This window comes from Lagopus leucura, unplaced genomic scaffold, assembly GCF_019238085.1.
Source record: "Lagopus leucura isolate 7727_CA_CO unplaced genomic scaffold, USGS_WTPT01 Super-Scaffold_100004, whole genome shotgun sequence".
NCBI lineage: Eukaryota > Metazoa > Chordata > Aves > Galliformes > Phasianidae > Lagopus > Lagopus leucura.
This window is the reverse complement of record NW_024962264.1, coordinates 24112907-24137356: the sequence shown is the minus strand read 5'-3', so window position 1 is coordinate 24137356 and position 24450 is coordinate 24112907. Positions and strand designations below refer to the sequence as shown.

The 24450-nt window shown below is 36.2% G+C and overlaps 3 protein-coding genes and 1 long non-coding RNA gene across 9 annotated transcripts in view; 2 read left to right on the top strand and 2 right to left on the bottom strand.

Annotated features, from left to right (window-relative positions):
- The window catches only part of ASB5 (ankyrin repeat and SOCS box containing 5), a 34015-nt gene extending 23695 nt beyond the window's left edge, over window positions 1–10320 (top strand). For 4 of the 6 annotated variants that reach the window (XM_042872256.1, XM_042872259.1, XM_042872258.1 and 1 more), the window contains exons 2-8: window positions 938–1005; window positions 3534–3613; window positions 4721–4828; window positions 6277–6427; window positions 6552–6686; window positions 8424–8615; window positions 9716–10320. In XM_042872256.1, the coding sequence (XP_042728190.1) occupies window positions 948–1005; window positions 3534–3613; window positions 4721–4828; window positions 6277–6427; window positions 6552–6686; window positions 8424–8615; window positions 9716–9843 (852 nt within the window). In that variant the 5' untranslated portion in view covers window positions 938–947 and the 3' untranslated portion in view covers window positions 9844–10320. The remainder of the gene's footprint in view (window positions 1–937; window positions 1006–3533; window positions 3614–4720; window positions 4829–6276; window positions 6428–6551; window positions 6687–8423; window positions 8616–9715) is intronic. The other 2 variants (XM_042872254.1, XM_042872255.1) reach the window with 1 other exon arrangement.
- On the bottom strand, window positions 1442–12699 carry LOC122180547. The gene is made up of 4 exons (XR_006179142.1): window positions 12612–12699; window positions 11381–11423; window positions 6949–6972; window positions 1442–1766 (listed from the first exon to the last, which is right to left on the bottom strand). It is a non-coding gene; the product is annotated as an uncharacterized LOC122180547 (long non-coding RNA).
- Window positions 12425–18807, top strand: SPATA4 (spermatogenesis associated 4). The gene is made up of 6 exons (XM_042872260.1): window positions 12425–12513; window positions 12593–12722; window positions 12876–12994; window positions 13300–13520; window positions 15451–15568; window positions 18795–18807. The coding sequence occupies exons 1-6, from the start codon at window positions 12425–12427 to the stop codon at window positions 18805–18807; spliced, it is 690 nt and encodes a 229-aa protein (XP_042728194.1).
- A 929-nt stretch (window positions 18808–19736) lies between these two features.
- The window catches only part of WDR17 (WD repeat domain 17), a 37550-nt gene continuing 32836 nt past the window's right edge, over window positions 19737–24450 (bottom strand). Inside the window, exons 26-30 of the mRNA XM_042870591.1 lie at window positions 24307–24409; window positions 23256–23357; window positions 21882–21977; window positions 21518–21716; window positions 19737–19894 (exon numbers count right to left, since the gene is read on the bottom strand). Coding sequence (XP_042726525.1) covers window positions 19775–19894; window positions 21518–21716; window positions 21882–21977; window positions 23256–23357; window positions 24307–24409 — 620 coding nt within the window. The 3' untranslated portion in view covers window positions 19737–19774. The remainder of the gene's footprint in view (window positions 19895–21517; window positions 21717–21881; window positions 21978–23255; window positions 23358–24306; window positions 24410–24450) is intronic.

Below are 24450 nucleotides of genomic sequence, written 5' to 3'. Positions count from 1 at the left end.
TTCTTTTCTTTTCTTTTCTTTTCTTTTCTTTTCTTTTCTTTTCTTTTTTTTTTTTTTTTTTTTTTTCCTACTCTTTTTCCAAAGACCGCACAAATCTTTAGAAATAAAGGGATGGAATGACTACAACTAATGACTTTAATGACTTTTTCTAAAATACTGTAGGTATTTTATTACTGTCATCATGTATACAGGCTAACAGGGTAGATGTGAAGGCTATAGGAAAATGAAGAAAATAACACTGATGGCTTAGAAATGGATCAAAGTCAGAACTTTCCCATTTTTGGGAGTGAACTGAGTCTTTCACTGCTTAGAGTAGTTACCAAAAACCAAGTTTAACAACATGAGTATTATTAAGAACATAACAGACCACAGTGAACTGCTGAAATAAAAACCCAGTCAAGTGAGTAGATCAAGTATCATTTAAATCATATTCAGAAGATCTCTGCTTCTTTCCTTTCTATAGCTAAGCAAATAGTAAAATATCTTATGGAATATTTGGCAGCATTTCCCCTAGATTTCTGAGGATACTAAACAATTGAATGAGGTTAAAAAGGGAGGAATTCATTTTGCTGTTCTTGTTCGGCTCACGGTTCTCTTGTCTTCACTATCAGTTTCTCTGGAGTTGAAATTCCAATTAAGTAGTCTCCGAAGGCAAATACACAGATGCTGACACTTTTCAAAGTTAATTAAAAAAAGAAATGTGGGGAAAAAAAAAAAGAAAAAAAAAAGAAAAAAAAAGAGGTCACTGTCCTTTGGTATAAGAAAAGAAACTGGCAACTCCATATGCTCATATCTTCAGAGCTGTGTTTATGGCAGGGTGAAAGTTCGTATTACAGTCAGCCGCTGATCTCCTTCCAAACACAGTAGGAATGTATTAAGAACAGGCCAAGCTAGCAAGAATGGGTTTATTTAAATTTATTGTTTTTTTTTTTTCCAGATTGAAAGAAATGAGTAGGATTTATAATTGCAATTGTTTGGAAGTACCATGGGGAGATGGAGATTTAGGTATTGTATGATAATTTGTAATTAATTTATTTTTAACTTTGCCCATTAATACAATGAGTCTATTTATTCTATTTAGTCTATTTATTCTTATTAGAGTTTACAAAGTAATGTAGGCTACCCTTCCTGAACGAGCACCAGAGAACTTGGGACCAGTGTGGCTAGTGGTAAATAAAGTTAGAGATGCCTTGTATTCAACATACTCAGCATCTGTCAGAAACTGCATCAGTAGGTACTAAATAAATGAACAGTTTTGGAATAGACTATATTACTAATTCTGCTGTCACAGACAATGCTGAATTAAAACAGTTCTTCATTTATATTCTTGTTGACGCTTTTTAAATAAGAGGCTTAGCAAGGTTGTAGAATAGCAGAAGGCAGCAATCTCGATACAAAATTTATTTTAAAACAAATCTGATGTTTATTAATGCTGCATGTTTATTTTGAACATATTTTCATCTCTGTGGTATTTCATGGTTAATTATTATGTTTACCAATAAATCAGTAGGAATGTGGAAGCTTTTCCCAAGCCTGATTTGCACAATTTTTTTCTGCAGTACTTTGCTTAAAGATTTTTATTCTAATAGAGATGGTGCAAGCATTTAGATTTGAAAGGTTTTAGCAGCCAGCTGCTGATGTCTCTGTGTGAGGGCAGGGAGATAAGGTGGGTGTAGATGCAATACAGACTTCAGAGTGGGATCTGGCATCACTGAATTTCAGATGTCACTTTAATAATTATATTAACAGATGTTCTTCAGAGCATTCTATGGGGGAAGAAGAAGATGGAATGAAAGGTGGAAACAAAGTTGATTTCACATTCTGTCTGCATCTTTGTTCTGATAGTTATACATGGACATACACACAAAAATATCCTAAGTATATTTATACTTAATGGATGAAAAGAATTAATGATGTTTACAATCTTACTAGATGTTTTTCTATACAATAGTTAAGTGTCACGGTTTTTTTGTTGTTGTTGTTTTCTTCCTGTTAATTTATGAATAGGCTAAACCACTGAGAAAAAATCTCATGCATGGAGATAAGGAAGAAAGTTCAAAGGGAACCATTAATGCAGTCTTCAGTAATTTTTTTGGAATTTTGCAACTGCCAGCAGGAGAACTTAATGAATCTTATTTTATTTGAATTAGAGCAACATGAGTGCTGGTTCTATGGTAGATAGCAGTGAAAAACTATTGTTATTTTGTAAAAATCGGGTCAGTATGATTTCTGAACTCAGTTGTTGTTGTATAAAATCCCTTACAATTCCAAACAATTTGTATATGTTTTTTTAACTTAGTTATTCCTACTAGAAATAAAAACCATAGGGAACAATGTGAGAATGCACAGAGTGAGCACACACATCAAGATTATCAGAGCTTAGTGCACATCATTCTGAAAAAAATATTAGAAGAACAGGAAAAAAAAACAGTGTAGGAAAATGAACTGAGTGAGAATCATACTATTTAACACATTTTGTATGATTTCAACATAACAGAAATAGCAAAATAAGTCCTAGACCAAGCTCTAGCATTCATTCCAGACAGCTAGACAAGAATAAAATCTGTCAGTGTCAGAAAGATTCAGAGAGCTACAGGTTTCACGTGAGTAATTGAATTAGCCTCTTTACATTCCCAGTAATTTCTTCTTATAAGTATCAGTAATTGATAATATACTTTGAAGATGATTCTTTCTTACACAGTCTCAGAAATTAATTTGCAAAATTAATACAAAAAATGGGTATCAGCTTTGCCTGTGATCCTATCAGCAGCAAGCCTTCTATAGCAAAGGACAGGCTCTTCAACAGGAACCACTGGTTGACTCTGGGGTTGGGTTGGAGGTAAGGGTTGGGATAGCATGAGGTAGAGAGATACTGTGAGTTTTATTTTTGTTTTTGTCCTTTCTTGAGGGTGGTGAGTCCTGGCAATAAATACAAGCTTTTGCATTAAGGATAACTTCTTATTCTTAGTGCTAACAGCCTATCAAGATGAGAACATAATATCCTGTTCCTTCTATAGCAACCTTTTGTACTATGATTCTCACTGTATTTCTCTTGTACATGTGTAGTAGCTTGAAATGAATCTTGTTGTACATGGAGATTTCCAAATTGGATTTCATATACTTCAGTTTTATCAGCACTTTTTCAGGCAGGTTTATATCTGTTTTTGGTTTAAATATCAATTTGTTGAAGCCTGTAAACTTACTTGCCAGCTGCTAAAATAAATTGTAAGATAATTAAAAATAAATAATGAAAAATAGAGTTAAAAATATGGTGAAATGCATCTGTTGCATCGTATTATTAAAATCAATATATCAATATTTTGTTCTATGTAATCATTTATTATAGATGCTTACAGTTAATATAACAGCTTTATCTATGAACAAATCAATTGAAATACAGTCTCTACAGGGGAAGAATTATTTTCACAGGACATTTCACTTCATTCTGTGCATTATGTTTCTTGCTTTGCTCTCTGCATTCCAAAAGCATTCTTATTCACATGGTTTACTCAATAAATGTTGTTATTACATAGGTTCTTGGGCAGATCGCTCACCTCTGCATGAGGCAGCCAGTCAAGGACGTCTTCTTTCTCTAAAGACTTTATTGTCACAGGTGAAGGCTGTGTTCTTAAAGTTGCTTAACTTTTTAATGCTACTTAATCTCTCAGCATAATTATTAATGCAGATTTAGTATGTTTTGCTTTCTTTTTTTTTCACCAGAATTTTTGAGAACAGCACACATTTACTAATTTTTGTTACAATAAGATATAAATTGATATTTAAAGTATTTTATCTGTACGTTTTAAGCTTCATAAAATCAATCTTTATCAAAGCTGTAACTATATCAGTGTTCTCCTCCTGTGAATCAATATACATAAAATCATGGAACATCCCGAGTCAGAAGGGACCCAGAGAGATCATTTAGTCCAAAAGCTCTGCTTCACTCAGAAAAGATAGCTAGCCAGGAAGATACTCGTTTAGAGGGAAGGCACTGAAAAATTCCGGTTCTTTGCACAGTTGTGATTAAAAAAAGATTGTTTTGTTAACAGCAAAGGGAGAGACTATAAACCATTGTGTGTTAATATTAGTTTAGTCATATTAGCTCCTACAGTAAAGAATAAAATTGATGAATACAATTTTTATCTTCTAAGAATTGAACAATACCCACCACAAAAAAATCCAGTGTTTTTATCAATCCAAGAAGTATTCTCCTTGCTAATATTAAGCTGATGTCTCTAGATATTTCAGCCCTTAAGTCAGAGAACTCTAACTCTTAGAATCACAGTGCCATTTAAACCCAGAAGCCTCGCTGGGTTTTAAAGATTACCAAGCATAAAGATTCCCAAACCTCTCTGCAGACCTGTTCCAGGGTTCCACCATCCCCATACCAAATTATTATATTTTCCCATACAACTAATCGGATTTCACCACTTGTTTCTGTTGCCTTTTGTCTGATTATTGTGCATCTCAAGAGTCAGGCTCCATTGTCTTTATACCCCCTTTATGCCCTATCCAGGATCTAATATTTCTGATTTTTAAAAAAGAAGAGCTGACAACTTTGATTCTGCTATCTATGTTGACTGATGAAAGATTTTTTTTTTATGCTCACTAAAGATTTACTTATTGCAAGTAGAGTGTTATGAATTATTCCTTTGAATAGTAAGTAGTGTGACCTAACAGCTTTCATACGATCTTCATATGTCATTCATATCTTGTTTAGGGTTACAATGTAGACACACTAACTATTGACCAAGTAACTCCACTTCATGAAGCCTGCCTGGGAGATCATGTAGGATGTGCAAGGATCCTTCTTGAAGCAGGAGCAAATGTAAGGGTGTTTTTGTATATGAAGTCCAATGCTAACTTTGGTTTAACTAAGAAGGATATATTCCTTGATCTATTTTTTTACATTGGTATTTCTCTGTACTCTGTTGATGACATTGACTTAATTACAATAAGCTGTCATCTGAAAGCTAGCAAAGGAAAGTTTTGGCTCAAAGAAGCATCAGTATAGAGATGTTAGGTTAAATGAAAAAATGAAACAAAGACTACTTAAGCGAGTATGTAAGAGTAGATCTCAAACAGAAGAACAGTAACAGGGAAAACAGATGGGAGTTGGGAAGGAACTGAGATAGCGTAGTCAACTGGACAGAATCTGCTAGTAGTGTTACCAGAATTTCATTGCATTATTTATCTTTCAAACTTCTGAATGCATCTCTCCTTTGCTGATTTCCATTGAGTGGCTTCCAAGAGTCTGTTCTTTTAATCTCTGGAACAACTTTTGTCACATTGTGCTAAATGCTCTTAAGATTCTTTGGTCTGAGTACACTAAGTCAGTACACTGACTCTTTTCTGTATGCATGACACAGACTCTCTACCTGTTATCCCAAACAGAAAGTGAGAATTCACAGACCATTTTTACTACAATTTGCGCTGAGATCAGATTCACCAATAGTTACAGTTTCTCAGTTGTAATTGGTGATATTCCATCTTGGTGATGGAATATTTATTGTCCTAACAATTTACTTTTGGGAAACATCTGGAATATGTGTAAGTAACAGATAAGAAAAACACAGATGCATTCCAAAAAGCAGTCTCTGTCCACTTCAGCTAGCGCAGGGATTCTATATATATAGAATATATATAGATACTACTTACAGATCTATAAGAACAAATTTTATTTTCGTATCTCAATTTTTGTAGTGCTTTTCATGGTTGGAGTGGGTTTAGAGGATGCATGTAAGAGGATTGGCGAGATTCCCCTCTCCAAATACCTGTGTTCCTTCCTTTAGCATCATCACAATTTTTCTTTCTCGTCATTCTCCCTATTAGCCTTGTCTCATTCCATGAAATACCACTCCAACAGAGAGATTAAAAACACAGAAGGGCAAATAATTCCCGCATTTAATATGAAGTTTGCAGTCTGCTAAAGCTACAGAGAGAAGGTTCCCATTACTACAACAGGTGTGGATTTTTTGTATCAGTGAAAAGAGCCAAGTGCAATTACTTCCAAAAATTAAGTCATTTACTGCCCAAATGATAATATGTGCCCTTCAGCATGCAAAGTGTATTTTCTTTCATTCAACATAATTTAACAAGAGCAACAGTAAACTGAGGAGTGTGGTGATGGGAGAACAACAGAGCAAGGACTGAACAGCTAAGCTATTTTATTCTAACCAGTAAGTTTGTCACTATTTTCATGCAGTTTCTAGCTGTATTCTGAATAAAACTACTTTTCTTTCAATGTTTTTGTTACCTCGATTTTATATATTTTAGGTAAATGCTACAACAATTGATGGAGTGACACCCTTATTTAACGCGTGTTCGAGAGGCAGCGCAGCATGTGCTGAGCTCCTGTTAGAGTATGGTGCCAAAGCTCAGTGGGAGTCCTGTCTTCCATCACCAACTCACGAAGCAGCCAGCAGAGGTAAGAAATTACATGCTCAACAGACAAGCAGTTAACAAATATCTCAATAATGTAGTGTGAGGAAATGAGTCCCATTTTGTCTGAGCCAACTTACTGAACCAACTATTATGCTTTGTACTGACAGGACACAGTGAATGTCTGGAGGTACTGATATCCTGGGGTATAGATGTTGACCAAGACCTTCCTCATTTAGGAACACCTCTATATGTAGCATGTGTGTCACAGCAGATCCATTGTATTCGAAAGCTTCTTTATGCAGGTATGTCATTATTTAAATAAAAGTATTGCTAATTTGTCTAATTAAGCATACTGAGTTTTGAAATAATCTGTGCTCAGTCAACAGAACTAGAACCCTTGCTTGCAGGACACTTGTAACTTTGCTGTGATGCATTTTTTCTTACATCAACTTACTGCATCTTTTTTTTTTAATTATTATATTTTTTTTTTTTTGGCATAACAAACATGAGTGGAAAAGGGATCAAGACTAAAAGAAATGGGCCTTCAAAATATTCAGCACTTACCACAGCTTAGTAGATACTCATTTTCTATAGAAAAAAAAAAAAAAAAGTTAAAATTAGCTTTGAGAAAGGTGTTGCTTTTAAAAGTTTTTTATACAGTATGCTTTCAACAGATTTTTTTTTGGCAATGTAGTCCCATTCTTTTTAATCTTCAGTGTACTCTGAATTCAGTCTTTTTACAAAGCATAGAGGCTGAACTGCAAAGAGAAGCAGTAAGGTAAAAGGTACTTCATCCTAAACCTTGTTTTATTTAGTTAATCAACAAAAATAGAAGTTGGACATTCAGTCTGTGTCAGCATGAGTCTGGTGTCAGTATCTGCACAAAGGATTGTTTGCTGTGTTTCAGGTAATGAGATACAGGACTTCGGTGTCCTGCAGAAAAATAAATGAAAAATTATATTTGAATAATTACTGCTTTGTTATCATTGCACTTCAGTTGTTTTTCTAGTTAATTGCAGGTTATCAAGAATATAAGCGAGCAATTAAAATATTTATCTTGAAGTCAGCTCTCTAGTTCATAATTTCTATGTTTAAGGAACCTAGAAATGTAACTGGCATGTTTTGAGATTCATATGCTGGCATAGATTAAAGGCAGTAACAGGATATTCTACATTTGTTGTGATAAAGCAGAGAAGTGTATGTAAATTGAGAACAGAGGTAGCTACTTATGTCAATCTGAATTTTTAATTGATCAGCTATTTAGAGTGTATTGGGAGGTACAATGCTAATAGACAATGAAATAGGCAAGAGAATGACACTGTGGAAGCATTTTTAAAATGTTCATGCTGGTAAAAGTGACCTATTTAGACTCTGAATCAGATTGCTAAGCCTCGGATATTAAAAAGTTCTTTAACTCAAGTGGGAATTTAAAAGGCAAATAACATTTATTCAGTGCCAAAATTTGGTACAGAAACCAATTTTTGGTCTCAAAAGATCAGTACAGTTCTTTTAATAAGATTCTTTTTTTAATAGGATGACTGTTGGAGAAATCCTGTTTGAGGGGAAAGGTTAACAGCTTGCTTAGAAAAGTTCTCCCATACCAGCTATTTTTAACTCTTGCATGAACTTTATTTTATGAATATAAATGCAGCACTGCAAATTAGTTCAGTCCATTTTAATTTACAAACTCTATTTTAGCAATTGTTTTTAAAGACTTCAGTAATGAAAGAGTAGTTTACCTGTAGCAATTTTTTTAAATGTATTTTTTTGATAATTAGGGCAACTACAATGCTCACATTACTTATTTTTTTTTCTTTTTCTTCTTTCTATACAGTATTTTCCTTTAAAATCTTGTGCTTTGTAAGAACATCTAGGATAACTATATGATCAAAAGGTTCAGTGATAGGATTAGCTATATTGGTATGTAATAAAATCAATAAAGTGGCTAAATTCACTGTTGCATTCCCAGACAGCGCGGATTTTTACTCAATGACAATTGTCATTAATCTCTTCTTCACATCTCTTTGCCTGCATACCAGGTGCCAATGTGCAGAAGGGAAAGCATTTGGAAACTCCACTGCATGCTGCTGCCCAGCATTCAAGTACAGAGATTGTAAACTTACTCCTTGAATTTGGGGCAGACATAAATGCCAAAAACACAGATTTTGAGAGGCCTGTTGATTTAGCTGCTCCTCGCAGTTTAGTAGAGAGGCTGCTGCTCCTCCACGAAGGTAAGCTTTACATATGCTTTTGCAAGTGTATTTTTGTAAACAAACATGTAACAAAGAACCCCAACAACTGAATATGTTTACTTTCAGCCAAGTTACTTTTTTAACTATAAAAGTAACTAGTAATATTTACTTTCAGGCCACAGCCAGCACACAGCCATGCAGCATCAGAATTTATTCAAGCTGAAAAAACATCTTTTTATGTTTATTAGGTGTTAAACTACAATAAAACTGCATTTTTATTGGCTACATCAGATCTTGCAATAAAGAAACAGGATACTTCAATTTCAGATTAAAAATGTATTTAGTTTTTGCCAACCATCCCAAAATTAAAAAATACATGTGTTCCTAATATACGTGTAAAGCCCTTTATTTTGAGTGTAGACAAAAAAATATGTAAATATTGGAAGTATATTTTTTTGTTTGAAAGTCTTGTCATACTTCACAAGGTAACGTTATAAACTGTTTCAGTCTATTCCCAGTTATGCATATGAATGTACAAACAAGGAATTTTTAAAATCAAATAATAATGAGTTATCTGATATGAAATGCTTTATAATAATATACGATGAAAGACCATAGAGGTTTTTAATTTAAATGAAATTTAGAAAACACTGCTTACTTTGTAATTACCTGAGAAATAACAATTGATACAAATAGTCTCTTATGACTAGTCTGAGAGAGGGAGGAAATGAATATATCCCAAAGGGATCTGGATTTGTTCAGGCTGTCTTATGTAAGGGTAAGACAAGACACAAAGGCCACAAGATGCAGGTGAAGACAAAGAAAAGCAAAGAAGTGACTGTCTCAGCTAATTGTCATCTCTTTAAGAGGTGAACAGGCACTGTTTCAATGCTTCCCTCAAAACAGCCTACTGTTACGAACAACAACAACAAAAAAACAACAACAAAAAAAACCAATAACAAAAACCAATCCACACTAAAACCAACTGGTTTTGTGAATTGGCTATCTGAGGCCATCAAAGACTAGAGGATTTTTAGAAGCATATAGCAAATATGTCAAAATCTTTTTTTTTGGCATGAAACTCACCCTTATGTAATTAAACTCCTGTTTTGTTTTGTTTGTTTGTTTGTTTTTGGCAGCCACACCATCTTCTCTTTGTCAGCTTTGTCGACTACGTATCCGAAATTACATAGGAAGAGCTAGACTGCATCTTGTCCCACAACTCCAATTGCCAACAATACTGAAGAATTTCTTACAGTATAGATAACATAATAATTAACCTTTAGAAAGCTGAATAACAAGTCTTCTGTTTATTGTAAATTTTACCTAAAGAACTGCTGGGCGGAAAATAAAGCCTTTTGCATATTACTTTAAAAAGACACAAATCTTTGACACCTGGTGTTGGCATGTAATCACAATTGGGAGCCATTCAGCAACTGGTACCAAGGTGCTAACAAGGCTGAATTGAATAAGTGTGCTGATACTCTGGGAAATGATTGTATAGGTTTAGCTTAACACTTACTAATTAGCTTTAGTGCTGTTAATTTTATTTGTATTTATACTTTAAAATCTGTTTGGCACATGGGAACTGCAGCGTTTCTTCATTTATATTTGTTAACTTTGTCCATTTGGAGTCATTATTTTATGTGTTTTTAAATATCTGTTGTTTGTGTACTGGAAAATACTTGGTGGTAGGTGCACTACAAACATTGATTAAAAAAAAATAAATAAATGAATAAATAGCCATTTTTTCTTCCTTTTCTTTATATAGACACTTAATTAATGACAGTGAGAAACTTCCTTTACTCTTCCTCACTGCCTGTGCTCTGAACTGGAGTTTTGTGTTTTGAGCTTTTCTTTTTTTAGCCGTATCTAGTTTATAAATTATTTGTAACTTTTTAAAACAGAAAATCTGTAAAGATGGAAGTTTACAAATTATAGGGAAGCCATAATGCTGAAATACTTTCAGATCCCCTTTTGTAACAGAGCATTCTTGGAATCTTTCCTTAACAGTGCTATATCATAACTTAGGGACATATAAATAATCTGCCTCAGAGAAAAACATAATTTATTGCATGGTTTTTGAAGGCTACTGCATCGTGTCATAGAACAGCTTGGGTTAGGAGGGACCACAAAGATCCAAACCTCTGCTGTGGGCATGGTTGCCAACCACAGGATAAAGTTGCCCAGAGCCCATCCAACCTGGCCTTGAATGTCTCCAGAGACAGGACAGTCACTGCCTCTCTGGGCAGTCTGTGCCAGGGCCTCACCATTCCCTGAGTAAATAATTTCTGCCTAACATCTAACTTAAATCTATCATCTTTTAGTTTAAAGCCATTTCCCCTTGTCTTATCACTATCTACTCATGTAAAAAGTTAGTCTGCCTTCTACTTACAAGCCTAATACTCAGTTGCTAATTTATGTCCACCTAATAAAATCCAGCTTTCTGACTTTTATCCTTGTTTAAAGGAATCTTACTTTATTCATCTCCTTGCAAAAACTCTAGTGAGAGCCTCTTCTGGAGTCCCTTTAAAGGAAGACTGGATGCAGGTAGGAGAGACTGCATAGGATTCCATACTGTGCATAGTCTAAGGATTTAGAGCATGCACTGAGCAAGTTAGGTAGACTAGCATCTAGATTTTTTGTTTGTTTTGTTGTTTTTTTTTTTTTCCCTACTCAGAAACTTAGAATGTTTTGTTTTCTGTATAATGCCATTACCATTATTATTTCAAGAAACACAGTAGTGCCAAGACAACTACTGCACTCCACTTGTATACACAGAGCAAGATCACTTGGATGCTTACCTTCAGGTGTGCAGAGTGCTTTTCAAACTTGACTTGGGAAAAGCTGCATGAGAAAAAAAGAGGATGTTGGTTTGGCTTTAGGCATTAGAGTCCCTGCTGTCTTACGTCATCTAGGTGGATTTGCACTGTCATGCCATTTGCACTATCCATTGCCACTAATTCCGGCAGTCATCCAAAGAGCAAACAAGATCCTCTTAAGTGGTGCGAGCTACAGGGTACTACTTTCTCCTCAATTCTATGGAGCAGTAGACAAGCAGATTAACCCAGATCCAGCTTGCAGGGGTATTTTTGTGACTTGAATCTTGGGTAATACTCACTTTTAAATCTTTAATCTTTTGCTAACAGATAATAATATGAAAATAGGATTCCTTCAGCAAACTGAGACAGGTTGGATGGGAACAAACAAAACTGGGAACTCAGGCAGCTGCTGTGGCAGGACTGTGTTGTGGAACAGGCTTTCAGATCAGCCCATTCTCATGCCATGTACCAGAAATACATACTAACCAAATAGACAACATCAGCGTTTGGTAAAGCAATTCCAAAAAACACGATTAGTCAGAAATTAAAGAACGGATGCTCTTAAAGCAATGCCTCCTATTTACGATGTTGGCACACAAGATCAGAGACGGATGTTGATAGTATGGCAGCAGAGGTTGAACCTTCCCACCAATATTCCATGATACGTTGTTGCTGCGTGGCAGCAGAGGGGCAGCCTGACACGAGGCGCGACACAGACAGGCCTCAGAAGCGTGCCACCAAATTCCTTCATGCCGAAAAGATGGCACCCACTGACGTTCATCAGCAGAAGGCGTTACTTTTGGAGCAACTTACAATTTCTCAAAGACATATATATCGCGTAACATCTCCATTCCGTGCTGGAACCCAACTGTGACATCACGCGGGCTTGCCGTAAGGCACTGCGGACAAACACAGCCGGTACCACGCGGCGCCTCACACAACCCGCACACCACACGCGCTCCGCTTCCTGCGTGGGCCGCCTCGTGACGGCAGCGCCACGAGGCGGCGAGTGCAGCCCCGCTAACTATGGCCCTCCGGCAACCGGAGCTGCCTCGCCCCGTGCTCCGCTGGCTGCTGAGCCTCGGCCTCTCCGTCAGCCCACGGAACTACCGCAGGTCCGCCCTGCCGGGCCGGGGAAAGGGAGGGCGCCGTGAGCGGGAGGCGGTGCCAGCGCTTTTCGCGTTGTCTCGACAGGGATTTCTCCAACGGGTACCTGGTGGCGGAGATCCTGTCTCGCCGCTTCCCCGCCCACGTCCGGCCCGACGCTTACACGAACGGCTGCTCGCTGGCCACCAAGCTGAGCAACTGGTCCCGGCTGCGGCGGGTGAGGGCGCCTCGGCGCGCGGCAGCGTAGGGGCGGCTCTGGGGCGGCTGCTGCCCCCTGCCCCCCTCAGCGGCCGCTCTCAACCACGGACCGTGCTCCTTCCTTGATCTTCTAATTTGTAATTGCTTTTTTTTTTTTTCCTTCCGCGTCAAGTTTTTGGCAAAGCAAGAGTTCGACATCACACAGGAGCTGATAGACGGAACGATTCACTGTAAGCCCGGAGCGGCAGAGCGCCTGCTGCGAGAGCTCTGCTCCGCGCTGACCAGCAGCCGGTGAGTGGGCAATGCCCGCAGGTGACCTCTCCTGCCCGGCCCCAGCTTGGCGAGCAAAAAGGTGGTTTGAAGTGAGTTTTGAACATTAGCCAAACTTTTGCTAATAGCTACTTCTTTCTGCCATCAGCTCGTCCATTATCTCTCTGTGCATCACTTTGCCTGAGCTGTTTGAGTGCATATGGGCTTCGCTGTTGTCAATGTGAAAATAATTATAAAGCCATAAAAATGAACTGGTACTTAGCCTTTTCTTTACTGTAATTAAATCCCAAACACCACTTTTTTTTTTTTTTTAAAAAAAAAAAAAGAATTGGAAGTCTTCAAGAGAGGCAGATTGACTTAACAGACTGCTGTTACCAGACACAGCTACCAGTAGCTGCCAGAGCAACAGCTTCCACAGCCATCAAGAGTAACATCAGGTTGACAGAGATGCTGGTAGAACCCAGCATCTGCACCAATAGACAGAAGGCCATTACCATCATTAACATGCACATAGGAATGAGGATGCAAGAGAGGGCAGAGAATCCACGTGAGTGTATTAACTAACTTTCACCATTAATGTTATCACTAAACATCCCCTTCTATTACTCCTTACCACTGAAAGAAGCCACGCTGTTCCTTAGCTCTTCTTGGCTGAGGCACTCAGCAGAGATGCTGTAGCTTGCCCCGATGCTCTTGGAAGAAATGCTCATAGCACAAAGGCCCACAGTATTCTTGAACTATCAAGATAGAGAGTGAGTGGCTAAGCGGTTGACGAGCTGGAGGGAAGATGGCCTGGACCATCAGATTAAAGGGACTCTGATCAAAGGGCTGTTCAATATAGTCCAGCTATGGCCAGTTACAAGTGACCTCCCTCAGCTATCAGTTCTTAGGGCTGCTTAACATCTTCATTAATCATGTGGACATGGAGAGAGAGGACACTGAGCAAATGGGGGAGTGACTGGCAAACTAGAGGCTCCTTCAAGTTCAGAGATATCGCAGCAGGCTGGAGAAATGACAGGACTCAATGCTAAACAAAGACAAATCCTGTCCTGGCAACCAAGTAACCTACACACTGCTACCAACTGCAGGCATCTGGCTGAGAAAGAGCTTTGAATTCCCCAGTACAAATGCACATTCTATGATTAACATAATGTAGGGAGGGCCAGCAAAGTAGCTAGAGGGCTAGTGCATATGACATATGAAGAGTTAAGAACTGAGTTGCTTCAGCTTTAAGAAAAGGTGAAAGGACAAAAGCTCCTCTTTCTGCTTATTAGGATAATTTAACTTACTGAATGCTACGAGTTGGATCAGTTTTCCTCTGTCACTGATACTATCAAAGAATCCTCAACAGTGAAAGACATTTTAAAAATCAATTAGTGATAACTCTGTTCATTTTCATGTTTGTTACTCTTCTCCAAGACACAATATATGACTTTTAGAAGTCCCTCAGTCTTGCAGGCATATGCTTTTACATGCATCAGTTCCACTGCAACCAGTTTGCAGGTTTTTGAGTCTGAAGAGATCATGAGCCTGTCTACTTTGATCTCAGTCTTGCAAGCCACAGCATTACAGTTGAATTTCTTTATATTCAGCTTTATAACCAACATTACCTAAAGCACACCCTGTCATGGAGGATGCTCCATCTCCAGTAAAAACATGACGTGGTTTCCTAAATTAAACTGAGTTCTCTGGTTTGTTTCCATTTTGGAGCCTCTTGCTACACTCCTGTGAGTTTTCTGTATCCTTCTGAAAATTCTGGCACCAAATTTAAACCTAACATTCTAGTGTCAATCTCTTCTATATCACAGACCAAGTCAAATTATCTTAAATTGTTTACAAATTACACATACTAGGAGTGTATCAAAGGTAGCTGCAGGAGTAAATAAGGCTTAAGCAAAGAAATTAGATATCAGACTTCAAGAAGAATGTCTTTAACTTGATCATGTCAAATGAAAAATTTGCTCTGGATCACCATCAAGACATAAATAGTCAATTTGTGGGCCTTTTTTTTTTTGCTATTTAGTTTTTTGTTTTCTCCAGTTGAAGACTTTCTTTGCCAAGTAGTACATTTAACTGCAGTGACTTGATAATTACAGTCTTGAGATATTTTGAAGTTGCTCAAATTGAGCATGTGTGGTTAAGACATACTGTGTAATCTCAAACATTTTGTTTAATGCTTATTTACAATCTCAGGCATTTTAAATAATAAAACACTGAAACAATTTCATCTATTTAAACATACAAAAAATATCCTGTTTGAAAAGAAGATACAGAGTACTTTTACCTTACAGTGTTTAACGTTTCCCCTTTTCTTCTGAGTGTGTTATTTTTATAGAGCTGCCAGATCATCTGAACATTTAAGTAAAATGGGGGGCAGGGTAGTTACAGCATACAGGTAAACTGGAGAAGTAAACAACTAACTGATGAGATGCTCAACATACTGCTGAAATGAGCAGTGTGGTATTTTTGTCTTAAAGGACGGTTTAACATTAAACCAAGTTTTGGACAGCGTGTGGTTCACCATTTGGATTGCATCATACCCTCTACGAACACAGCTAGTATCCCAAAGCAGCATTTGTTACCTCATGTAAGTTTGTTTTTCTGGATCATGTAGGGGTTAAACTTTTTTTTTATTATTTTTTTTTTTTAACTTTTGCTATATAGACAGCCAATAGATGTGTTTAAAAACTTTGAAGCTACATCTTCTTACAAAATAGGAGACTTGGAGAGGGTTGGCAGTGTTAAACTGATTTATTTATTTGTTTAAGATCAATTGCTTTGAGATTTTCCCTAATATGGCAGCAGTAGCAATTATTCTAATACTTAAAAATGCCTTCCTTACTTTTCTCAGTGTTTTGATTTAGTTTGGGTACATTCACTATGCTGAAATCCTGTTTGGCTCTTTTGGGCACTAATGCCAATAGTCACAAATTGATTAATTAGCTTTCAGCCTCTTTGTAGGTATTCTTCCTCTTTGCCATCAAGGATTGTCTGTGTTGGTTTAAATAGTAACACCCTTAAAAAGTGGTACTGCATTGTCTTTATACATAGGACTACAATAATTTCTTCAGAAGGGAAAATGAGACTCTAAGAGTTTAAACTCAGTCTAGATTTTTATGGTTAAATCTGATTAAAACAACTTCTTTAATGCTGTCATGATTTTTTCCCCACCTGTTTGCATATAGATTCATCAGAAACCGGAGACAAAATATGTTCATTCTAAAGAACTTCGGGGGAAACAGCTGACAACTCCCCCCTCACGATAGATATTTAGAACCATCTGGATACTGCTGAAAGGAATAACCAGAGAGATAAGGAACTTTTAAATACAGTCTCTCAATCACAATTGTGTTGACTGCATAACAATAAAGAGAAATCTAAGTTGGCCATTAGTTAGGCACAAATTCATTTAAAGCCAAATTAATTAAAAAAAAAATAGATTATATCATGTTCTACAATACAGATTTTATTTATTTCTACAGTACTGTAACTTACTTGTTCATATAATATTGCCTAGCATCCATTTCATCTTCATTTCTTACTAAAGTTGATATGTATCAGTGAAGGTTTCTGACACAGATGGTACTGATAGAAGATCAGAGTCTACAAAGTTAAACAACGTACATGAAGTAGATTAAGATATAAAGACAGTCTTCACAAGTGCTTTTTTTGGTTCCTTTGTTTTCAGTCATCATAAGAGCAAAGATTCTGGATTTTCATTCCTATATAACCATGAAAGCTTCAAATTTAAAAAAAAAAAAAGTAATATCTATTCTGAAAGAGGTATCTAAGCTTGGTAGTTCAACTTCATTCTTTAGAGAAGTACTTCCTTGCATTAGTGTAATGTTAAATTCCTGTAATTCTGGATTTAATATTTTTCACTTATGAAAACTCCATATTATTAAACTTCAAGGTGTCATATCTCATTTTAAAGGCATAGTTCATACCATTGCTTTTTTTTTTCTTCTCCCCTCAATATTGTCTTTTAAGCCATGTAGGAAAGTGTGTTCTGAGGATCTCACATTTGGCTAGTCTGTGAAGCTTAAAGATGTCTGTAATGGTCAGATTTTTTCAACAGAAAAAGTTTGATTTTGTACAGATAAAATGACATTAACATCTCAGATATGCTGAGATTTATAGTTATTAGAAAACACTATTATAGAGCTTGCTAAATTTCTTCATTAAAACAGAAATACTCATTATTAGAGAAAAATGAAACAGTGACTTGAAGACTCTTAAAAAGATTCTTAAATATTAAGGGAAAATACCTCTATTTGATTAGCTGTGCTGGATAATGAAGAACATTTCTTTCCTTCACCACATGGGGTTAAAACTGCAGTAGACAAAACACAACCATTTTACTCACAATGACTTATTTTATTTCATCAATGAAACAAAAAATTAACCCTCCCTCTCTAGTTTGAAGAGGGAGTAAAATCTGCCTAAGATTATGCGTTAAGGCACAACTTACTTGCAACAAATTGATGCAATTAGACTATATATTTTTAAGATACTTATGTTATGAAGTACTGGTAAAAATCCTTACAATGCAGCAAAAACTTGGAAATAGAGCAGAGTGCCAGTTGAGCCAGTCCTTCAGATCCTGTCATCAGACATGAGACTGTAAATTCAATTCTTAGTTTCGCTCACCAATTTTGTATGAACAGATATCACACACAAAATTGTATGATTTATGTGGTAAAAGGAAATAATCTTTCATCTTTGAAGCAACCCATCAGATAATGCTGGAAAATTCTGTCACCAAATATAAATTTTTAGTTCTGAAATCTAACTTTAATTCTCCAAACTCCACAAGGTTGAACAAGGGAAAACATTTTTCAAACAACACCTGCAAGAAGTAAAATATTACCAACTCTTAAGTATGAACAGACATTTTTGTACACATAACAAAGCAGCTAATCTTCTTTCCAATAAATTCCTATCACAGAAATTCTGTGATGCCATTCTAGAACAGGCAATGAAAAATTTAATTATTTTAAAAGAGAAATGAAGAGAACGAGAATTGTCAATTTTTAACCTCCATAGTACATTTCTGGCATGTTGACATTGTTATCCTTAGCTAGATGAGGGCAGTGCTTATAGAGCTATTGAGAACTAAGATGTACTAACTACCACTTTGTATTACTGCTGTTTTTAAAAGGATTGCTCTAGACAGTTCTGCCAGTTTCTAATGATAACTTCTTTGTATTTTAAGTAACTAGCAGGATTTTTATATTTATTTTAAAGCAGCTGTCACAACTGTAATGAAGGTCAGATAGATTTCTGCTTGTATGCCATCAAGCTGAAAATAATATAACCAAAGCAAGCTTTCTACAGATTAGTAATTCCAATCATAAGAATTCTATGGTTAAATTGCTTACAATACACAACTTTAAGTTATCTTGGTATTCTACTGCCATAACTTTCTTCCTGTTTGAGCACAGAAATAGCGCCATGATTTCAGCCCTGGTCTGGCCTAATTCTGTGACTAACGGGGTGAAGCTTCCCAATGTGACGCTGTCTGAAACCCATGGACCATGCCCTGGAAGAAAGGGAAAAAGTATGGAGATGGGCCTAGTTGGGGAAAAAACTCCAAAACAGTAACAGTGGTAACAATCTAAGGGAGAAAACTAATTTACTAAATATGATAATGGAATGCAAGACAAGACAATATAATTGGAATCAAAGCTAATAAAATAAATAAGGGAGTACCTAAAAACTGAAAGCCTTACTCTGATCCTGTAGATGAGACAGCCAGTAAACACATGGAGCCAAGGCAGGCAAAAAGAAAGACATTCTCATGACTTACAGTGAGTTTCAGCTTTCCCTCTTAATGGAAAACAGAAATGAAAAAAGTGAAGTCTTCTGCAAATTGTGGTCCATTCTTCTTTTCTGAGACCGGATCTGCAGCAATTACTCTTTAATTCCCAGTGCACTGCATGATCTTATGATGCAGACTACCAATAACAGATCACAAAACCATGACAATCAGTAAATAAAAATCTATGCGAAGTGTTTGTTCCTGGTCCATCACACTACACTTATAACTAACATAAAATGTAAAAAGAAAGCATTTTAATGTACATAAAGAACTTTAATAACATCACTACATTTTCTGTTCCTTACAAAGGCTTCATTAAAAAAAAAAAAAGTTTTATAAATACGTCTTAGATTTCATTGAGAGTATACAGGGGGACAAAGTGCCAAAGATGAACTTCTTAGAAAATATACTATTATAATCTAGACATTCAAACCTATTTTAACAAAACATTAATAAACATCTTTGTACTACTATTAATGGTGCATGTAACTAATGAACGCAAAAGTCACCTGTGCACTTTTGAAATTTTACTTTTGCTCTAGAATCCTGTGTAAAAACTAATTAAAATTAAAAAAATAGTCACTGTGTTATTACAGTCATTCTAAAACAAGTTGCAGTGGCTATTCATGAGGTCATTAATCCTTCGAATGCGTATTTGGGTTTCACAGTTTATCTGTGTTTTGATGATGTGTAGGGTTGCCTCTGTGCTTTAAAGGGATTTTAGTCAATTTCAGCTGAAATATGTCTGTGCTGTCTAACAATTTGTATTAAAAAAGACATGGCTGTCAATTAAGTTAGTATTTTTTTCTTTGGATTCTCAGTAACTACTTCTTTGGATAATCAACAAACATTTCTATAGAAATCTTTTCTCGTTCTCATTTTACAATTTTTAAAGTCCAAATATTTGTTTCCCAAGAGAGCTTGACTAGCATCTTTCTGTCCTTTCACAATCAGTGTTACGTTAAGAGGAAAATACTGCATCAAAATGGGTTAAGCCGTATTCCAGTTCCTAGTGGTGAAAATGGATTCACTTTGGCCCACATCAAAGCATCATTCAGTGAAATTGCAGATTTTCCATCTTCAAGGAAGAATGCTGGACCCTGGAAGAGCAGAAATATTTGGAGAGAAAGAAAAAGACAGTCCATGTGTATTGTGTAAAGACTACCACATTTATATCTGAGAAGAACGTGAAGAACAAGTTTTAGTCTATCACCTAAATTCATATGAAAATACTACCTGGTCAGCTCAAAGCTTTAGTAATATGCAACTGTTAAGTGAATAGGCTCTAAAATCTAGAAGCTGAAAATTTTGTATTCATCACATTTTTTTTTTTTAATCTTAACAATTGCTGTATTCTGCACATTTGTCAGTTAAATTTTGCCTGATGTTGTATCTTTTGGATTTCTCCATCTGAAAAACAAAATGAAACCAAAAAGGCTCCATGAACAGTTTTAAAACATGGAGTCTACTAAGCAACATCCAGTACTCACTATGAGAAACATGAAGGACAAAGCATTGATTTATATGATGAGAGAGAAGGTATCTGCCAGTTTTTTAATCTGATGAAACATGGTCTCAAAGCTGTAACTCAATTTTAAGTGCATTTTTACAGTGGTATGCTCTCTGAACTTGCCACTTAAACTGTAAAACCAAGTAATTAGGTTACTGTACCTTAGTACTTACTCAATGATTTCTGAGCCAATCTGCATGCCTAAAGCAAAGACTCCTAATATTCACTAATCAGGGAATTAGGACATTATTCACTAATCCAGAGATTAAAACACTGTAGATGTCAAATTGGTGACACCACATTTGCTATTCTTGTCAAATGGAGTATAATAGCAGCAGCTTTCTGTGGCTATTAGCAACCACTAACACGTGCATGCATTTTTCACTGAGCCACAGCAGAGATCACCGGTCTCACGCAGAAGTACTGGCAGCAAGTCCTTTAGACTTGAGGTTGTTGTTAATTCTGTTTACCTTAAAGATCTTACTAGTGTTTTGTGACCTCCCATTGCCAATGCAAAACCATCCCTCTCAATCCCTGAACAACCCCATTACTCTTTGGCCTGGCATCTGGCACTGCACAGAGAAAACAGATAGCCTCATATAAAAGAATAATTTCACACTGAGGCAGCACTTGGAGAAAGTAGCCATACAGAGTAGTGTTTTCAGGACCCATCTAGTTTTCCCAGAAATACCAAAAAAGGCATTATAAGGGCAAGCATGTTTTGATCTTTAAATCCTATGGAAGTGAAACAAAAATATTTGAATATTCAATTTTTAATATCTGACTTCAATTAATGAATTTTAACTATTCTGTTGTTATTATTAATCACAATGGAAACACAATGTCAGTATGTGGTTGAACAAGACATTTTTTAATCAAGCTGCAATGAGATAATGATATATATGAGATAATTTACAATAAATGAGTATATAAAAAGACAAAATTTGGCAAAATGAATGCAGCTATTTTTCCCCATGAAAACTACGAAGTTTCAGATTGGTAAACTGGGCAATCATTTGGCTGGACAACTCTTTACATAACCTTATTTATATAGCAGATCTCAGCATTTGTCCTTATCTTTAACTTCTGCTACTGTAACAATAAGGAAAATATTAGTCTTCGTACATGATGGTATGTACCTTAGATTTATGGTAATCTCATCAATACTCACTGCTAACACCATGATGAGTTACCTTGGCTGTCTGAAACTGACCTGTATCCTTAGCCCTGTCAAACAAGAGATGTGAACATCTGAATGGCTGGGAAGATTTGATCCAGTGACATAGTCAGGCCCAATCATTCCTTTCAGAGGCTCCTCCTGTATCCGTGATACCAGTATTGAATAGACCTTTTTCTGTGACTCAGATGGTGGGGTGCATGGCAATTCATTGGTAGGTCTGTGAAAAAAGAAGCTTTTTTTTTTTCCAACTACACATCATAATTTGTTTTGGAAACTAACATCCATTAAATATTTTTTTTAAACATTAAAGATTTTATGAAGGAGATAATATTGTATTCATAACAAAACATTTAAATGCTAGTAGAATCATCATACTAATTTTTTATTTTCCACATACTTGGTTGATTGAGCGAAGGCTCTCCACGCATCTAATTCCTCAGAGAGCTGCTCAATTTTCAACGGTACAGATACTTTCCGTCTTTTTAAAAGCTGACTGAAAAGGAATGAAAATAAAGCCCAAATTAACAATGCATATTTTCTTGAAAGAAATAATATTCAACTATTTTTGATACAACTTCATCATTTCATCCTTCATGATGGTCACCAGTATGAAGCCACAGAAATATTAAATTACTAGATATAAGATATACCTTTTCTTTTAAACTTGTCTTTAGGTATCTCAATTTATATATTTATACATTTATTTAAGCTTACCTTTAATTACCTTAATTTCCTCCTCCCCTCCCCCCCCCTTTTAAGAGGCCCTTCAATATTTTAAGACTTTTATTTCCTAATAATGACAAGCTGACTGCAACTAAGTATATACAGCTGATGTGAAGCAATATCATATCTAGCAAAGGCAAAACAAGCTGCACTGTGAAATCAGTGACATCTCGGACATGGCTTTGTTACCCAACAGGAATAAAATCAAAAAGATTTGAGTGCGCTAAACTGTGAGGGAGATGTTATTGCTAGAAATGGCAATTAGTCAGATGGACAGCACAGAGGAAGACTAAATAATAGTGGTTACATTTTTGAAGGAGTACTGAAGTACTGCATATAAACATTTTATTTAGCAGCAGATTAACAGAGATTATTGATCTGAATTCAAGTCAAGTGGATTGATTTAATTCAGTCAAGTCCAAGAGAGTCAAGTGAAGACAAGTTAGGCTGGGTTAAGTGGTTCAGGCCAAGTGGGATCTCACCAGGTAAGCAAGCCAAGTGGTGTCAAGTGGGTGAAGTCAAATGGGCCACGTCAGGTAGGGTCAGGTAGGTGGGGCCACGTCAGTGAGGTTAAGCCAAGTCACATCAGATCAAATGCACCAAGTTAAGTCAACCCAGATCAACTTGATGAGGACAAGACAAGCAGGCAAGGCTAAGTCAGGTCAAGTCGTGACTGGGTTGGGCAGGACCAAGTGGAGTCAAGCGTGCTAGACCAAGCAAAAAGCTTGCAGATAGGGAATATTAGCTCACTGAGTACCAGAAGGTTTCATGATGGGAAAGGAAGCAAGTGCACAGATACAAGCTCTGAAGTCACATCTTGCCCTTGATGCTACTGAGCAAGTCTTCACAAGAGGTCTACGCAGCATACAATCATGCACGGTAGTAATGCTGAATGCTCATCTAAAAAAAACAGTTTTTCCTTACACAACAAAGTGTTTTACTGAAATCATTAATTCAGAAGTTGATCTACCCAGAAACATGATCTGCCTACAGCATATACCATAAAAGGAACTGAGATTTTGAAGTGTTACTAAAAGCATAATATTACCTTGTATATTCATAAAGTGCAGGTACAATGCTATTGTACTGTCTTCTGATAGCAAGTAAAGCACCGATATAACCACACAAAATTAGCAACTCATTCCGAAATCTATAAATGAACAAGTATTAATTATGAACAATTGATTCAATGATTTCAAGCATTTAAAAAAAAAAACCAAACTCACATTGAAATACATAATTTTAAAGCCTATCTCATCAGTCCATGCTCTGTGAGGAATACGTCTGCTAATTATGTTTAGTTTCTGTGTGATGTAATTTACTACATTTCACCTGCTTTATACTGACATAAAAATTACAGAATTGTGGAATCACCAAGGTTGGAAAACACGTCTAAGATCACCCAGTCCAACCATCCACCTATTACCAGTATTTCTCACTAAACCAAACCCTTACATTTTAGCACATATGCATTAATAATTCCAGTCACATAACATTACAAAAAACAGTGGTACTCAGACCTTTCAATACAACAAAACTTTAAATAAAATTGCACCATATTTGAACGATCTTCAGTACTGTCAATTTTCCCCACAGACACGAGTTAAGCTTTCTGCTCATTTCAGTTCTTCATATACATCTTTGCAGCCATCCAGGCCTAATTTAAACCATCTTTTAATGAATGGTGAAACACAGCAGTCTAACTATTTTAGAGTTAATTTTAAGACTGCTTGAATTTCCTTAACACTTTGACATAAAAACACATTGTGTGTGATATCACTGCTCTTCTTCAAAAAACTGAAACAGAAAACTAATCAAAGTGAGCTTCTCCAAATAAGACCAATATTGACACACCCACTGTAAATGCCTGCAAAAGTAGCAGGCAAATCTCTTATTCTTTTTGCTAAACCTTGAAAATTCAGGAGAATTCCACATTCATTTCTCCAGGCTGAGAATTAACCCATTGACAGCAATCTGTTTGTACCACTGTTCTTGTCAAACAAAAGTGATACTTAACAGTTTGAACCGATAGATGTTTTTAATCTCTAAGTTTCTTTAAGTGAAACTTCCACTTTCTTAAATATGGAAAACATACTCACTCTGTACAGTTAGTCAGCATTAATTGTTCAGTGCGAATGTAACTTAGAAGGTCAAGGTATGGACATATTGAATCTAAAGTCCAATGTGAGTCACGGAGTTGTTCTGTTCAAAAATAGAAAAAATAATTGAAGAGACAAGCTATA

Coding starts and splice junctions, on each gene's coding strand:
- SPATA4 (XM_042872260.1), top strand. CDS start 12,425: ATGGCCCTCCGGCAACCGGAGCTGCCTCGCCCCGTGCTCCGCTGGCTG. Junction 12,995..13,299: donor TCCGCGCTGACCAGCAGCCG/GTGAGTGGGCAA, acceptor AAAAAAAAAAAG/AATTGGAAGTCTTCAAGAGA. Junction 13,521..15,450: donor AGAGAGGGCAGAGAATCCAC/GTGAGTGTATTA, acceptor TTTGTCTTAAAG/GACGGTTTAACATTAAACCA.